The sequence below is a fragment of the Camarhynchus parvulus genome, chromosome 3 (genome assembly GCF_901933205.1).
Source record: "Camarhynchus parvulus chromosome 3, STF_HiC, whole genome shotgun sequence".
Taxonomy (NCBI): Eukaryota; Metazoa; Chordata; class Aves; order Passeriformes; family Thraupidae; genus Camarhynchus; species Camarhynchus parvulus.
The window spans coordinates 23971222-23989949 of NC_044573.1; the positions used below are offsets into that span (position 1 = coordinate 23971222).

The window sequence follows — 18728 nt, forward strand, 5'->3', positions numbered from 1 at the left end:
TGACTCTTGTTGACTGCAAGTCTCTTTTCCATGAACTAGCCTTCCTGCTCTGGTAAGAGTATTTGTTATGTTTGTTATTGGCTCTTGTGCAGTCTTCTGTTAAAGACTGAGATTTATCTCTTCTGTTGTCTCTCTCTTCCTTCCCTCCTTTCCTCCTTCCCTCCTTACAGAAAAATCCGTAAGAAGTTCACCAGGTCCCAGCTGAAAAGAGCTTCCAGAACACCTTGTTCTCCAATCATTGCAAAGACAAAGTCTCTCATGAACAATAGGCAGGCCCGAACAGAGCCAGGACCCATCATACACTGAAGATATAACAGCATCAGCACCATAATTATGTCAAAATCATGTTTGATTGTGAATGCAGACATAACAGGACTTCCCACATCTCTGTGACAGAAACGTTGTGTGGACATATTGTGGCCGGGTTCTGTGTTCTGGGCCGGATCCAGCAGCAGCTCTTGTTTTCCCTCATCTCTGCCAGGGCTACTTCTGGTTCACTGTACAGGCCTACCCCGGATCCCCTCTGCTCCCAGACAACAGTGTTGGCTGGTCAGGGAGGGGCTGTTTGCGCTGGTCCCACTGAATGGATGCAGAGTCCACCCATCATATTTGTCTATGCCTTCTTGTGGCTCAACACAAATATGCAGCTTTCAAAACCATTGCAGTGTCTTTAAAATGGGATTTAGCCTTGAGGTGTTGCATTTTCAAACAGAACTGCAAACTTGGAGTGTTCATATTTTTCCATATTGGCTTGAGTCACCTTGGGTTTGATTTTCTATACTGAATGTCCACAAGGACAAGGTATTGTTCAGCAGTTCTGAAACTTAGACTGAATTAGGAAATGTCCATCATTAGTGTCCAATTTTGAAAATGTTGGCCATATTAGCTGTGTTTAAAATCCTGGAAAGTATTATGTGTGACAGTAAATATCCAGCCAGACTAGGTGCATGTGTAGGAACTGGTCCCATTGTCTCTGTATTTGAAAGCATCTGCCTATTCCTTTGGGTATATTTTGCATTTCCTGAAGCCTATTCTGAATAGTGAAAACCAGCAGAACACCATTCCCAGAAGACATGAAGAAACAGATTATTTCCTATTAGTAATGTCTCTCCACAAAATAATTTCTACATTTTTATATGTCTGGATAAAGAGGTCTTGCAGAATGCTTTGAATTCATAAATGTAAGGCTACAGTTGGATACTTACCATGGAGAGATGATGTGCCTTTTGTAACTTCTTGTAGGAAACTGTCAGTCTCCCTGAAGGTGGGAATGGCAGCAGAGGCAGGTCTTTTATTTCTACTCAGGTACTTACAGGTGAACAATCTCTGCCCTACTTTGAAATCCAGAGAAATCCAGTGTGGAGCACTGCTGGGTGGCCCTAGTTGGGATGTATCAATCATCTGAGGCAAGTTGTCCTTCAATAGGATTGGATTCCATATGACGTTTAAAGATGTGGTCAGACACTGAACACATCATAGCAAACTGAGATGAGCTTCAAGACTTTTTTTTTCTTCCTCTCCATTTACCAGATAGCTCCAACAGCATAGTACAGATGTGAGGTTTTCATCCAGTTGTGGGCATGCACCCAGCTTTTGGTTAGAAAGACAAGGATGTAAGTGACATCTCATGCTTCTGAGTGATCCCCCAAAAATGATTTCCCCCTATGCATTTTATTGTTTCAGTCTGAAAGAGCATCTGTGATCTCAGCCTAAAACTAGCCATACTCTCCATGTAGAATTTTGAGCTCCTAAGACAGTAACCCAGATGCTTCCTCAAAGAAGAAAGCACTCTGACCTCTTGAAGCAACTTGCTGATGATTTTCCATAATGATGGATCCAGGTCTCGTCCGCTGTCCTTCACCAGCAAGAAGAGGTTGGATACAAGGAGAGGCTGATGACATGGAGCGCTTGCTCCTAGTGCCCTGAACATTTTAGTGAATGTCATTGATCCAGATTCAGTTGGAGAAGACCTGGGATTCATCTACCTACAGTACTTTCCAGTAGCCATTGAAATGTGCAGCTCTAGAAGCCTTCTAGTCACTGGATCTGCATTTTCCTCTAAACAGGAGGGCTTTCTATCAGATAGCTGAATGGAGACAACCTACTCTTATTAGTAAGAATTGCCTTTATTAACTGCAACATATGGAAACACCTTCTGTATAATAGCTTCCTCACCCATTAGAATAAAGAGAACATGATTATTCAGCAATCTGTTTGACTGAAAGTATGAAAAACATGAACATAACGAGCTTTGTCTCCCTCAGACATCACTGAAATCACACACAGCAGACTCATTTTCCAAGTGTTGTTAGCTGTAAGGTGGTAGATTTTTTTACCCTGCCTTATTAAGCCTGTACTCAAATGATTTCTTTTAGTCAGTGTGCTCCAGTGTCTAGACAGTATTTTGTAGAATCTCTGTGTGTTCCTGCTTTTGACAAAAGTATTAGTATCTGTAATAGTCTGATGTGAAGTCATTTTTTCTTCTTCCCTTGGAGGAGAGAGAGACTGCTAACACAGCTCCCTGTCAGCAGCCAGCTGCCTGATACCATTATCTTTTGCATCAAATAGCCAAGGTAAGGAAGAATCCCTTGCAGCTCCAAGCTGAGGTGCTTCCTCTGGATACACTGGAAAAAATGTTCCACCTCTGCCCAGCAGAGCCATTCCCCAGGTGGCAACAGCCCAGCCTTGGGGTGGGTAAGGCATGGAGGAGACTGATAGCTGGAACAACTGCTCTGTCCTTCAACAGCTCTGCATACAGCTACAGGGAGGCATCCTCTCTCCTACACTGCACATAGTGCACAGAGAAACTGCACACCATGCCTTGCACCTTAGCTTTTACCTGGTCTCTCTTCATCTGTCCCTCAAGGTGTTCTCCAGAGATGGATGCAGGATTTACCTGAGAATTTCGACTGAGAGCGTGGATGGAAGATGCGCTCAAGTTGTTCCTCCTGCTGGGTTTGGGCATAATGATTTAAATTTTTGTAGGAATTGTGAAACTCCTCATCACAATATCATGCAATTCCATGCTTTCTGTTGAGTTAAAATATTTTTCACTGGCTGTGAGCAAAGACGACACATTCCTCTATAAACTGAAACAGTATATCCACAACAAATCAGAGTGCTTTACTTCTTTATCAATCTTCCCAACTTACTTATTTTAAAATCAGCCGACATACATCAGTCATCAACAATGACACTGAGTATAAACATGAACCTTGTAAGCAAGGACAAGAAGTTTGGTACTTGCCATGATATGAGAGAATCAAGGCAGCAACAGCACTGCATTTACAATGTGATTTATTTTTCTGTTAGCTAAATAAGAAATTCTTTTGAAAATTTGCCTCTCCACTTACAAATGTGGGGCTAAAAAACCATGTAAAATGCACAATCTCTTTGTGTCCAGAGGCCTCATGCAGAAAGTAGGAGGATTGTTTTAATGTTTAAAATGTCTATGTTGCCATTTTCAACTATATAGCTGCTTAGCTTTCTTGAAATATTGTGTATACTGTTTTCAGATTATTTTTTTAAAGGCCCCGACTTAGTGGTGGAGTTTTTGATTCTGTCGGATGGTAAAGAATGTTTTGAAATACTTGAGATTTCCTGAAATGTGTTGGTCACATGAAAACATCTTTAAAACCAGTGTTTTGATTAAAGGCAAATATAGCCTTCGTTTCTGCAGTACAAGCCTTGCAGCATATAATGAAAAACTGGGAATTGGAAGTGAAACGTAGAACAAACAAGGAGTAGAAATGGTGAAATGGAGCCTGCACTTATATAATGTGCACTTTTTTTAGTAATCTAAAGTAAGAATTATTTTTTTTAATAAATATAATTTCAACAGAGATACTTTCCTAATTATGAAGGCTTAAATAAAGTGGAATGGCTGCACAGTAGTTTCTGATATAGTCACAGTATAACACGCCACAGCCTTTTGCAGGGAACAATTATAGTCCTTCAGAAATACTATATTACTGGACACAATGTCTTTATGTATATGTACTGCTATGGTAATGGAATTGTTAGAATCCTTTGGAAATTTCAGCAAAATAATATTCATTTTTCATTTTCTTTTGAAGCTTCTTTATATAAACCTGTGTCTTCATAAGCCAGAGGGGTTGTCAAAAGATCTGAGTTTATATAACTGCATAGTGGATTTTTTTAGAGTAAGTCAGGACTTTTTTATTCAAATGTTGCGTGTTGAGGGAGGAAACCTAATTTTGGAATACATGGGTTTTGGATAAGAGTTTTGAGGTTGTACTATATAGTGATCAACAAATTTGCAGGATATGCTCCCGTTGCTCATAAAGATTTAACAGTTGGTATTGAAATGCTGTATTGATTAAATTAAAAAAAAAAAGTAAAAATTAAAGAGTTGTCTTAAAATTTCTGCTCTTTAGACTAAAAGTGAATTTCTCAATGGAATGGTAAAACTGGGAAGCTCAGTGTTGGGTGTTTGAGAATGTGGAGCACCTCAGAATGAAACAGTACTATTTGATTTGCATTAAAGTGTCTTTGTGTACAAACTTTGTGGCTCTTGGCCCTTTTTGCAGGAAACTAAATTTCTACATTGGTACTGTCATCCTGTTCTACAGTAGGCTATTGAATAGTCAAAAGACTGAAGATTGGTGAACCACATGAGAGTTTAAAAGAGAAGTAGGTAACAAGGGGATGAGGAGAGAAGACTCAGAAGTTGGGGAAAGTGAGACACAAGGTACTGGTCCTTACACTGGAACACCAGAAGGCTTTTTAGGATTGAACTGAAACCTAGGCAAGAGGACTCATAGCCCACAAAAGCAATAGCAGAAGATACAGTGCATTGCAGTCTCCAGTGAACTGGCCCATCTAAACTTCTCAGGTTTGTATTAGCATCAAAAAACTTTGTATCTTCTGTTGGTGACACCTAGAACTGGTGGCTCCTATGTAAATATGGAACATTATCTGAGTCCTCTTCTTTAATGACATCTAAGCTAATTTCTGCAAATTAATTGGATTTTTTTTCCAGAGGAGAATCATATAAGGCTCTTCTGAACAGAAGTAAGGGCTGCCGCTTCACAGGTTTGTTCAAGGCAACTGTTTCCATCCCCTAATTCCCCAGTCTGTCCTGGGGATTGCAAGATGCTTAGTCCACAGGCTAAATATTGTTTCAAATGTTTATTTTAGAATGGATTATCTTTTTCTCCTTCCCTTCCCTCCACCTTCTCCCCCCAGGACACCTGTGTAGATCCAAGTAGAAGAGCTCAAGTTCTTCTGTGGTGTTTGGATTTAATAGTGTTTGGATTTAAGATGAGTTATATTTACTAGTCCTTCTGGGTGTGAAACACTGGTATCATGGAGGGGATAATCTCTGAGAGCAGTCCTTTGCTGGCAGAGCTGAGGAACTGGGAATCTCTTCAAGCAGGCTTGGACAGGCTCACAAGGAATCTCAGTAAAGAAGGAGGAGGTCCAAGGGATTCATTGCTTTCAAAGTTTGGCTGTACAGCCTTTCCCATGCCAAGTTGAAATAGGTACCTAAGGGATAATTTTAGTCTCCCAGTTCTTTGGTTCACTGTGAAGGTATTGATCACACATACAAAGCCTCAGCAATGAAAGGACATAAAACGTTTTTTCTTTCCTTTGCATGAGCAGTCAGAAAAAAGGAAAAACATATCTTAAAAAACACCCCTGCAATAAAAATCAACCAAACAAATGAACTCCCCCCAAAAAAAACCAACCAAAAAATCCATGGCTCTGCTGTCTAGTTGAAAGCAGAAATTATTGGAGAGGACATTTTGCTAAGAGATGAGTTTTGTTTTGGTCCATGGTATATGCAGAACTTTCGTAAACCACTGGAAATACAGAAAGCTTTTCTGTGAGGCTGGTCTGACATGGTGACACTTTTCCATTATTTCAGATGCATCATGGTCGTTTTACAAAACAAGGTAAGTAGTTGATGCATGACTGTTACCAAAGTAGCATGAAAATGCTGTGTGAGCTTTAGGGCCCTGTTGTATTAGAGCCACTCGTTACCACTGTGGCAAGACCAAAGGTTCTTCAAATATACATTATTTGTGTACACACTAAAGTGTGCTCCTTATAAGCTAAGCAGAGGGATCTTTATGGAAATTAAAACTCATTATTACTCATTTAAATGATGATGAAACCTAGATGCCAGGCCAAAGAACTGTCTGCGGCCAATAATATTTAAGATACACTCAAATCAAAGTCCACTTTGTATAGCTGGGATGCTCCTTAAGCATTAAAATTGGCACTGATGTTGAAAGAACATTTGTTTTTAAATGCCTTAATGGAATTTTTTAAGGAAGAGAATCACCTTCAGGAAATAAATCGTGATCTGTACTGCTTTGGGTAATATAATTAGAAGAAAAGGTTTAGAGCCAGATTTTGATGCTGATTTTCTTCCTTACCAAGTTGTCAGTTCATGACTGCAGAATTTCCTCACCAAAACTAAGTCCCAGTGAGTCTAGAGGAACATGAAAACTCTCTGATTTATTTTTAGGGATTTTTTCCCCTGCTGGCTAGCTATATTATTACTTTGGAGTTTTTCTCCTCAGTAATCTGGATCAATAGTTTTATTAGTGTGGAGGAGGCAGTTCATATCACCTTTGGGTTAAAAGTGGCTCTTTCCCTACTTTATTTTGCTTAGGCACATAAAAATCCATTTTGTATAATAATAGCAAAAAAAAAAAAATCACAGGCATTTGTGGGAAGCTAAGTAAGTAAAGAGTATACAACATTAAACTAGCAGGATATAGCACACTAGGACACTGAATGTGATTTTCTTTTGTTACATGGGTACAACTGTTCATGACAGAAGGATCATCCTTTCAAAGTGTCCTTTCTGTTACTGTTCTGTGGACACTGCACTTGCTTTTCCTGTATTCATCAAACTCCTCCATTGTGCTGTCTGCTCTGCCCAGTCACCACTGGCAAAATGAACTTCTCATACTTTAACTTTTCAATAAGATAAGTTACTGGGGCAGATGCAATGAAAATTTAAAGACTATAATATTGATGAATGGCTCTATATTTGTTTACTTTCCTTTAATCTTGATTTCCATTGCAATTTTAATCTTTTTATCAGATAGTGAATCTAAGAAAAGTTGCACTTGAATGCCTTTGATCCTTAGGATATGCATCTATTCTATAGTAAGACACTTATGTGGCACAGTCTGCTTGCAGGAGCCTGACTCAATCTCGGCTGTTGGATAATCCTGCCATGTTGGTTATTTTCTGTATTAGTGGCAGTAAGTCCCATATTGTTTGGCTTTTCCGAGCAACCCAGGCTCCATCCTGCCATTTGTACGTGCACAGTTCAGGCATGGTTAAGAATTTTCTCCTTTTTTTACAATCTCTGCTTGCTTTCCTGTTTCTTGTATGTGTTCAGAAGAGAGGAAAGCCTGATGATGCTCCCCTTCCCAGGTGTTTGGCTCAGCTGCTGCTGAATGCCTGGGAGAAGGAAATGTTGGATCACTGCTGGGTGTCCCTTTGAACGCAGACTGTCCTGGGCACTACAGACCACTCTGATTCTTCTTCCTCTGGAGTTCTAAGTGTGGGGACAGCCTGGCAGGCTGGTGCTGCTGGCACACATAGGAGGAGAGTGTCTTACTCTGTGGCTAAAGAAAGCTCCATGGCTCTGCTGCTCTTTGGAGTATAACAAACGGTTCAGAGTGGCTGAGCCCTCTGGAGATGCTCCCATTCCACGGCTGCCTAACTGGAATACACTGCCAGCCCTCCTATTTAATGGTTTATTTGGATCCCAATGGTATATTTGGATCCACTTCCCTTCTAAGTTGCTTCATCAATGCTCAGGTGCTGTAAGCCTGTCATATTATGTTTTCTTTGCATTGTTGAACCCTAATCTCTATGGATTTTAACTCATGTTTCAGAATGATGTCAAGGAAGATTATAATCAAGGTGCTATAAACATCTAGAAATTTTTGCTCCCTCATCCCTTCATTTTTCAATTTAAGGCCATTTTTTTCCATTATGCTTCCCTTTTCACCTTTGTTTCTGTTGGTCTTTCATTTACTGATAGTCAGACCTTATTTTAAATTACATAGTCTTCAAAATAAACTATTTATACCTATTGGGATGAGAGCAGCAAACATCTGATGTGGATTTATAGCTCCATAAGCCTAGACAGTGTACTGGCCAAATCGTCAGAACTCAAATCCAGATAAATATTTTAAACCCGCTGAGTTTCTTGGCTATTTGGATCTAGTGGTTTTGTATCTTCCCCTTCCAAAAATGAGGGCTTGCTTCAGACTTGCAATCTCAAGATGTCTGGCTTTTTTTAGAGGAGCTCTGCTCTAGGGTTTGGCTCAACCGCACCTATTGCACATTCCTTGGCAGCCTGTAATTACACTGACTGCTTAAATGCTGAGTAGCTTTCTTCTGTTTACTGCTCATATGGATTAAAGGTGCAAGATTTCAATAGAAGAATATAAATGAAGTGACTGCCTAGCTCTGGATTTTCTCCATCTTCCCTTGATGCACTAACGAGAATCAATTGCAGTTGCTTTTTATTTTTAAATAGCAGTTAATTTGAGAAAATCTGATTCACTAGCTCTTTTCATTTTGCTGATTTGATTTCAGCCTTCTGCCCATCTGGGCCAACCTACGTGTACTGTTCAAAATCCAGTGCCTAAACTCACTGGTGCACATAACCAAAGGCAGACGCTCAGCCTAAATAACCCAGGAAAGCACTGTCTGCAGCAGTGTACTCCAACCCTCTGTTTCCTCATTGCTGAAATCCTCAGTGAGAGAAGGGACTTTGCAATTAATTCTCTGTTGTGCCTGAAAGAGAATCAGAGTGATTATAGAAAAACAACTCCTCCTTATCCATTCAGTTCTCTGCGTGTTCAGATGTGGTGATAGTATCTCAGAGTTGCATAGTCACAGAAATGGTTTCCTGAGCAGATGAGTTTATTCTGCCTGGGGATGCTCTGGTGTAGTTCCACACTCACCATAGGAACTGTAGAATTAATCTCTGTGAAATCATGTGGACTTTTCTGGTCAAACTGCTGCATCTGTGCAAATCCCCTGGACAGCAATAAAGAATACTGAAGAAGGATTGTAGGCTAAGCTGTAAGCTCTTTAGGTTAGGGCTAATATCCTCCTGTAATTATTTAAAAATGCTTTTTAGATTTATAGCCTCATGGCAATGTCTGGGGTGAAAAAAAAGTCTATTCAGGAGCTGGTAGTGTATACAGGGTCTGTATTTAGACAGATGCAGCTGTGGAGGTCACTGGTTTCTACAGAGGATGTGTGTTGTTATCTGATGTGAGGAAGAAAAAGATGTATTCTTTTTCTCTGAATAAAGGGCTGGGTGAGCATTTCTAGTTCCTAATGGTCTCCCCACATTTAAGTCCATGGTGATTTCTGTTCACAATTTGTTAAATGCTTTTCGTTTCATGGCAAAAAAAGATGGGATAATACACTGTAAATACAGGGTGGTTGTATGTGATGAAACATTGCTTTTTTCATTATATACACACAGGGAAGTTGAAATGTTATTTGTAGAGGATAAAGGTGAACTTTGCTCATGATTTTATGAACTTCTTTATTGCACAGTCCTCTTTGTGCAAACAGCACTTGACACTCTCTTACCTTTTGTTATTTCCAGCAGATTGGAGCCATTTGTTTTTTAATGTTGATCTGTGACAGAGCAGCAGGTGTTGGATAAAAGGAATCAAGATCACTTTTGGATTTTATGATCAAATATTTAGGGGGATTTGAGAAGTACTGTAAAATTCAATTAGTTTTGCTTTCTACGTGCTTTTCTCCTAGACAACTGATTTGCAATTCTGGAATAATTTGTCATGATTTTTCCAAAAAGTAGAGCTGGTATCTGGTCTGGGCTAATCCTTTTAGTCCAGCTGGCGTTGCTGGGCTTGGTGTTCACTTTGCAAACTGCCATGCTGGCTGAAGATGTCAGCCTGAAACAGCTGCTTGCTACTAATTCACTGCTGAAAGTTCCTGCCCTCTCTCAGCAGGGAGAATAGATGGACTGCTGTTTGCTTCAAAGTTAGATTGAAAATTAGGCTTAACTCTATGGTTCTGAAATGAGAGAATGAGGATTCAAGTAAATCCACTGCCAATGAGAGAGGGGAGTAGGGAAAACCTCTGATGGCCATGGAAGAAAAATAGCTTAGGTCAGAACATCTGCAGCTGCACAGCCAGATCTGCAAGTGGCCATCTGTCTGCAGCCCAAGTCAGCCTTTGGGTTTGCCCAAGCAATTATCAGCCCTGCAGAAAAAAATTAACATTCCAAGAGCTATTAAGGTATTGGAAAAATAGAAAATATCTCTAATTAATCAATGCAATGTCATCAGCTAGACTCAAACATCTGTATATTTCTGATTAATTCATTGTCTGCATGCCTGTGGCAAGTTCAGCATTGCTGTCAGTGTCTGCTCCTCACCAGTTTTGTGTTCTCACCTGTGTCTGTGACCACTTTTGTTCCATCATTGCCAGTTCAGGAGGGTCTGTCAGGCCTGGACACCTACTGAATAGTTTCAGCCTCTGAATTGCTGAGTCCCTTCTCTCCGCACTACTTGAAAAGAGCCTGATTTTCTCAAAACTCAGACTGTGGTTGGGATAAAGGTCAGTGACTTGGTACACTTGGTACAGTTTTCTTGAAATGTCAAGAAGTATGATAACTTTTCCACAAACTAATAGGTTAATCCAATATGATCACCGAGAAGGAAATAATTCTGTTTTCAGATGTTTCCACAAACTCAGTATTGTCATGAACACAGAGACTGAATTTCTGATGGCTGGTGAAGTGTATTTCCATGGTGTTTGCAGCTGTGTACACCTATTCAGGTAATTCATTCCACTCTCACTAATGCAGGATGCTATAAATTACAGCAAAAGTTTCATAAATATGCAACTAAAAATCAGGAGTGATTGTGAATGGAGTCAGCAAAAAGACAGCTTTAGTAAAATGATCAGCAGCCAGGAAAAGGCTCAGGTGAGTAGTCAGTTTTCCCTGATTTCTGGATATAAGTATGTTAATGTATTTTGCTAATCTCATGAAAAGTCTATCGAAGTTGCCATTCATTTTTTAACTTGAGCACCATCTAGTGTGCATGATAAAAATAATTTAAAAACTAAATGTAAGGCCAGTTCATTATGGCACATAGGGGTGGAAGTGCTGCCATATTTTCAATGTCAAAAGGAAAAAAAAGCACATCAGAGCATACATTCTGCTAACTTTCAGTAAATCAAGCTTCAAGTGGCATTCTTGGGATCCCACTCCGCCTTTTAATTTGTGCTTCACTTAATCACTTGCTTGCACTTAAAATAAATGCAAGAAATGAAACACAAAAATAGGTTTATTTATTGGCAAGCAGGTTAAAAATAAAAAACCTCAGACAACAACTGGTTTTTCTTCTAAATACAAACACACATTTGTATAGTCATGCAAATATAAATGCAGGGTCCTGCTGAAAGCTGATACTGCCTGCTCCACCAAACCCCTGGCTTCCAGCTAAATAGATCTTGGCAGATATTCTCTAGCTCTATCAGGCTTTGCATGCAGTCAGAGATGAGTCTTTCCTGCATGCCTGGATCAGAGTGAGTGCATTTATGAAAAGTTGAGTGTGCTTCAGTTTTTCCTGCTAGCATTGCTTGGTGCAGCCTGTGCCCATGGTGTGTTTTGGGAGCAGCCCAGCTGTCAGTGCCATTGCTAAGGAGGTTCATTCTGCTCTTTGCAATATATTTGGTTTGCACCTATACTGGGAGGTGCCTCTGACAGCAACTTCTGCTCTTGTTCTAATCACCTCACATTGCCCCATATAACAAGACTAAGAGCTGCTGCTGGAGGAGCATTACTCACCCATCAGTCCTTACTCCACCACCAGTCACAGCTCTGCCCTTGCTGCAGGAGTTCCTGCGGTAAGGGAAAGATCTCTGGCTCCTATGAGTTCTTCTGGCTTCTGAGTCGTTTTAAAATCAGACAAAAATGAAACCTACTGCTAGATTTTTCTTTAAGAAGCTTATGATTTGTGCTTCAAGTGAGAAATTTTTTTGGGAAGTGAGAGGCAAAAGAAGGGGATGTTACCAAGATTTTTTAGAACTTTGAGCATCTACTTGAGCATCTACTGATTTTTTGCTGCCATTATTTTGTGAAACAAAAAAGGCTGCTTAGGCATACAAGCTAGCATTGTTTTAATCCCAGAAAGGAAAGCCAGAGCTGGTAGAACTGTACCCAGAGAATCAAGTTTTCTGGTTAAGACTAAGACAAGGTATAAAACTCATTGAGGCATTTCTCTTTCTCAGTAGAAACAAGTCTCTGGGAATAGACATCCCTGGCCAGCTGTGCTCTGGCAAATTTAAGAGCTCCTTGCTCTTATAACGTTTCTATGAGACCTGTCTCTAAACTGAAATAATTCAGATCAATGGCTTCAATTTTTAAAGCTTAATAGCTGTATCTGGAGGAAGCTTTTGAACTTGACCTCTCATTTGCTGACTTGCAACCCAGACATAGGGTCTCTAGTGCAGCACAGACTGCAAATTTTCACCAAAGCCACACATCAAATGAATTCTCAGAATAAATTGTTCATATAATAAGTGACAACAGCTGCATTGTGGTGAGTCACCCCACTGCACACTGGGGTTGAAAACTGCTCAGCACCTTATGTGTGTCAGAGAGTTGTGAGCCCTACGATGTAGGGAACACATTAGCAAACTCTGGTTTTGGGGGGATCTTTTGGTGGGATTTCCTTCTCCACCAGAACAATTTTTTTTTTAAATTATGCTAAGACTCTGAGGTGTTGGCCAACCTCTTAAGGCAGCGGGAGTTTTCCCTTTCTAGCCATGTGTTGCATCCCAAGAGTGAAATGCCAAATGGAAAATAAACTGAGCAAGGAAGAAAGGAGTGCCTCAGTGTATGTTCAGGAGATATGGCAGAAAATTGAGAATGCCAAACATTCATAAAAAAAAAGATAAAAAAACTTTGAAGTTAGGTCCCCTACTGTCATTAGTGTTTACTGTTGGGTATTTTTATGACATTTATTTCTGCTCGGATTGTAATATCAATACTGTTGAATGATTCATAATAGACTAATTCAGTTTTTCTTTTGGAGAGGGAAATCTTGCCACAAACCAGATGTTGTGTCTGATCTGAATTTTTAAATTGATTACAAAAGCACACACAAATGTGTACTTTTCAGCCTCTTGAAAAGGGACAGGAACTGCTTATTTTCCCTTAAGTGGAACTGTGTTGAAGAGAGCAGCAGTAAATTGATTAATAAGGACTGTGAAATTATTCAACCTTCCTCTCCCCTCTGGCCCCACAATAAATCAAAGGACTTGCAGTCTCCTCTAAGGCGTGATTCCCATTCCAATCTTATCAAAGTTCAGGTGGAGTTGTTGCTCTCTGGTATGCAGCATGGAAAATACCACCAAGCTAAGAATGAAGCACGTGGTTCTAGCACTACTGGAATTGGTTTGCAGACCTGAACCACACAACACAGAGAATTTGGTGGTGCTGCCTCTTAGAAAGCTCTGCTTCAGTGGTTCTCCATTTCTTTGCGTAATTTCTGAAAGTTTAGTTAAGGTGTCTTAATGCTCCTTGCATAGCCAGCTATCAAAGCTTTTAGCATGGAAAAGAGCTGCTTCCCATTAGAGCTTTACTGTCCATGCAGGATTTCAGTATCTCACAGAGGATTTGTCTTTATCTTTTAAACATAATTCAAGAGGTTTGCCATCCTGCCTTTTCATCAAAATTGTAATTTTGGATAGGATTGTTAAGCAGATTTGGATAGAATTGTAAGCAGAGATGCCTATTATTTTTTTCTTAAACCATATGGTTTTAAAAGCACTTTGATTTGGCTTAAGTCCTTTCTTCTTCAGCAGTAGTTTTGTAATACTTGAAGACTGATAAGTTTAAGATACAAACATGCTTTGAGCCCCATTTCCTCCAGGAGTTGCTTTAAAAAATGGAATCTAATGGATGAGTGAAGCAGCTTGGGCAGTCATGTCACATGGGATGAGAAAGGGGCACCTGAGGAACCAGCATGAGCTGCAGCCTGAGGCCAGCTGGAATTAACACCACAGAGCTCACAGTCTAAAAGGCGCTGTGTTTGTCACAGTCTCAATGTTGAAGAATGAACCATTCACACTTTAAGACACAAATGAAGAGGAGAGCTGCTGGTGTGATGCCAGTGAGGTTTGAACACCAGCACGCCAAGTTCCTACCAGAACAACTGGAACAGCTTTGGAACAGGTATCCTGAGAGGTACAGTATAATTCTCTCAAAATGTAGCTGTTTTCCTGTCATTTCATTCTGAGGAAAAAGTAGCAACTGGTCCCATTCCCTGAGCCAGTCACCTGCCCGTGTGCTTGTGGAACACCACTTGTGAAGGCAATGAGTAGGATGAGCTCAGTGAGTTCCCATCTTACCAGATGTTCATCATTTGTTGACATCTCATGAAAGAAGATGGAATGTCTGACTGAACAAGTAGATTATCTGCATTTTTGGGTGGTGTTTTGTTTTATTTATTATTTTCTTTGCAAAGCCAGGGGTGTCAAATCTTCAACTGTTTCTTTTTGTTCATAAATGAATACTTTTTTGTCTGAGTCTGAAGGCCACACACCTGAGTGTTCCCATTTCCTCACCCTATAACTAACTCCTGTAAATAGGACAATACAGGACACGGACAGTAAATTTTAAGTATTCCCAGGAATACTTAAAATCTTGTTGATCTTATAAAAATGAAACAGCCAGTTTTAGGAGAATTGCTTAGTTTAACAGACAGGGTTTATAAAATGGTTCTGAACAGGGAAATTAGGACCAAATGAGTAGTAGACTAATATTTGGTTGTGGTTATGTTGAAGAGCATCCTTAATGGAAATTTGTAACTGCTGTTTTTTTCATAGAGATCTATTTCATATTCTGCTTTCAGGAGCAACTGGATTAGATTTTGTTAATCATATCCCTCTTTGGGTCTGGACTTTACTGTGATCTATATATTTTTTAGTCTGTATCTGTTATTCCTGTGGGTAATGACCTTATGTATCGGTGAGATAACAGAAAATAGAAATAGACAGCCAAACATCTTTAAATATATGTATTGCTCATTTTTCTGTTTAGAGGCTTTGCCATCAGCCATTCTGTAACTCAGTGGACTTGTGCCTTATAGCAACTTCCCTGCCAGCAAGCTTATCAGGACATTTCAGACTAGTGCAGCCTTATCTAGAGATCTTCAGTGCATGCTTTAAGATCCTTCTCCTTTATTAGGCACAACTGTAGCCTGGGGCGACCTAAGTAGCTCGTTTCAGAGAGCATATTTACTGTCTGAATACTTCTGCTGAACCACAATTTAAAAGCCAGCATATGAAAGTAATTTGACTGTAGTGCCCATTCTCCTAAACATTTTGGACTACGAGCTGTGATTCAGTATCTGCTGCATCAGCAGTTGAGTTGATCCTGCAGCAGAAGCCACTGTGATGCAATGACTGTTTTGCTTGAACTTTGCATTTCTTCAGTTGGCAGCAGGGGAACGAGAAATTGTCCTTATGCCAGGACACATTTTCCTCACGTGACCTTTTATCTATTAATTCAATAGAACCCTTAAAATAGCATGCCTCAGGCATTAAGGGTGGTCTCTGGTCTGGATGTGAAAAACAGAAGAGAGTTGCTGGAGATAATCACCTGAGAGGGAAAGACGTGCAAGAACACTACCACACAGTCACCTGCTTTGGTCTGCTTGTCTTTGGAGTTCCAGGGTCATTTATTCATGGATAAAAGCCTCCCCAGACTGTCTCCAGCCTACGCAGCTCATAACCCTTGATCAAGGCAAAACTCCAGAGATTTCAGTGGGGAACAGGAACATGTCTTCCTCCTATCCATAAGGCACTTGTCAATGACAAGTAGATGGAAAGGACTCACCTGGCGTGGCTCTTGAGGATGGTGCTGTGCAAGGCCAGGATCCGGATTTCATGATCCTGTGGAGCCCTTCCAACTCAATATATTCTCTGATTTTGTGACTTACTCTGGGCTATTACCTGGGAATGGGGCTTCTCTAGAATCCACAGTAGTGTAGCCATACTCGTGATATTCTACTAAGAAAACATCTCCTTAAAATAATATTTTTATAAACAAAATTTAAAAAAAGGGGCAGGACTAAATGGCTACCATGTTTCTGCAGATAATGTCCTCGTCCAGTTTTAAGTGATCCAAGCCTTAGGTCTTTTGTCATGGACTAGGTACAATCAATCTGAGTTTTGCTGCTTAAAACAACTCCTGTCTCTGCAGATTTGTCACCACTGAGCTCTGACTCAATTTTACACCATCAGACTTGTCTATCATGTCAGATCCATAGCTGACTCTCAGTAGCTGTAAATCAATACATCTTTGTCTTATTTCACTGTTGTTTCCTATTCATCAGCTGATGATCAGACCAAGGATTCATTAAGAGACTTTCCCATCTGGGTTGTGATCTGTATTTCTAGTTAATTATAGTGATGGCAGTTTTTCTCCTGGGTTTAACTTTTGCTCTGGGTTTATTTGCTTTATTAGAGCTGTATTTTATTATACTCCTATTCCAGCAAGTTACCTTGAAGTAGGTTACTGAATTAGAACAAAGTACATTTTTAAATTCTTAAAAAAAGAGAAATGGAATTTCCATTATAAAATACCCTGCCCTCAGAATTATTACTTGTAAGTAGGTGACTCCTTTCTGAGTTTTGATTTTTCTCATCCATCATTTCCAGACCATAGCAGACATGAGGCTGTTTACCTTTGTGTCTTAGGTTTATATATATTTATTATATAATTCATTAAATTTAATGTTTAAATGGACATTTTTCAATGACATCTCAGTAGCAAAAAAAGACATTAGGGTGAGTATAAAAAGTTGAATAATTATGCTCAAGACTGTGTGCTACATTTGCCACTGCCATTGAATTTTTTGCAAGTGATTTGGATTGCTATTTTAAAATTAGATTTAGAGTTTATTTAATTATTTTTAGAAAATAATACAATAAAAGTCTGAGAAGAAAGAAACAAAGATGTGAATAGGCTATGTACAACCCGCACCAGAAAAAAAAATTAAAAAACTCTTTCATTGTCAATACCTGAGGTAGTACAGAAATTAATTAATTAGTAGGCACTCTGGAAATCACCTTCAGCAAGAAACTATCCTTGTTTTAGATCTGTTGGGACTGTGTAACTTCAAAGGTGCAACACATGGTGATTTTCAAGCTGCTTGGCATCTCCTTCTCCACTTCCTTCACCTTGCAAGGGAAAATTGGAAGCAGAGAGTAAGGATTAGGCTAAACTCTTCTGGAGGTATTCAGCCATTCTCCCTGTTGTGTGCAACCAACCCAAATTATTTCTTGATTTCATAAGACTTCTGTGTCACAAATATGAAAGAATCAGCTTCCAAAACCAAACCCAGTTACAGGGAGAAAAGAAAGGAAAATGGCAAAAATAATTTCAAAATTCAAACTAAAAATGTTTTTAATGTGAGTAACTTGCACCAAACACTAAGATTCTGTTTAGATATTTTTTATGGCACAAATTATTTTTTTTCAGGAGATGACAAACTTGATCTCAAGAAGTTCCTTAGAAGCATACTTTTCACACACAATATGTAGAATCTCATAATCTATGATTGCTATTTTGCCTCAAAACATAAAAGCAGACAAAAACTAAGAGAGAAAAATACCAAATTAAATAATCCCATCAAATTTTATGAATTTCTAAATTTTTAATCCAATGATCTTATCTGGTCATAAACAAGCTGTGAAAATGCTGCACATCTCAAAGTGGATGGAAGCATCTAATTTCAGTTTAGATTCTTATACTTGAATATCTAATCCCTTCTCCATCTTTAGATATAAAAGGAATATAATTAAGTTGGTTGATTAAAACTACAAGGTCCTTGAGGCAAAGTTTTTTTGCAAAAATTGCTTTTTAAAGCCTTCTTTAAAGACCCGTGGTAGTATTAAATGCATATAACAATCCACACATTTTTTTGCAGAATTTTTATTAAGTAACAATTATGTGAATATCTTTGTACTAGGGTAACAACCTCCTTGTTTCCTCTATTGTTTGCTACAGTAAAATTGTTTAGCACTTCTAAGAAACAGTTTAAATCCCTGAAAACAAATATTCATTAATTACTTTGAAGGCAAAATATTTGAAGCCAAGCTGATAATGTTTATTATTAATGTAATTACCAAAAAAGTGTTTCAATTTTAACCACTGGGAACAGTCTCCCACCAGTAAGGTGGATGCCTGAGTAACTGCTGCTAGTCTGAGGCAAAGATTTTCTCTCTTCTATGTGGGGATCTTCTCCCCCACACCATGTGTTTGTATCTGTCCAAATCGATTATTTCATGTAGTGAGACTGAAGGCAAGGGCATGGTTCTGACACAGCTGGACACTTTCCCCCTTGGAAATTAATGCCTTGTGTTTGCCATGTTTGTAGACAATGTGAGAGAGACCATTTGTAATTGGATAGCACAGCATTATCTCTTTGCTAAATTCCAGGAGCCTTATTTAAAGACAACTTTTGTTCAACAGAGTTAATTTGCCAAGCAAGGCATGGCTTGTCCTAGCAAAGTGATGGCTTGCACACACAGGCTTCTCTCCCACATGGTGCATTACTTTTGAAAGCTTCTTTATATGTCTCTCACCTTATTTCAAGTAAGCAAAAATTTTAGAGACGCAGACTAGGAAAAATAAAACTTTTTTAAAAAAAATATTCACTACA

General features: G+C 39.2%; 1 protein-coding gene across 3 annotated transcripts in view; it reads left to right on the plus strand.

Annotated features, from left to right (window-relative positions):
• The window catches only part of MTA3 (metastasis associated 1 family member 3), a 139892-nt gene extending 135523 nt beyond the window's left edge, over positions 1 to 4369 (plus strand). For 2 of the 3 annotated variants that reach the window (XM_030946551.1, XM_030946550.1), the window contains exon 19: positions 171 to 4369. In XM_030946551.1, the coding sequence (XP_030802411.1) occupies positions 171 to 306 (136 nt within the window). In that variant the 3' untranslated portion in view covers positions 307 to 4369. The remainder of the gene's footprint in view (positions 1 to 170) is intronic. The other variant, XM_030946552.1, reaches the window with a different exon arrangement.
• The last annotated feature ends 14359 nt before the right edge of the window (positions 4370 to 18728 follow it).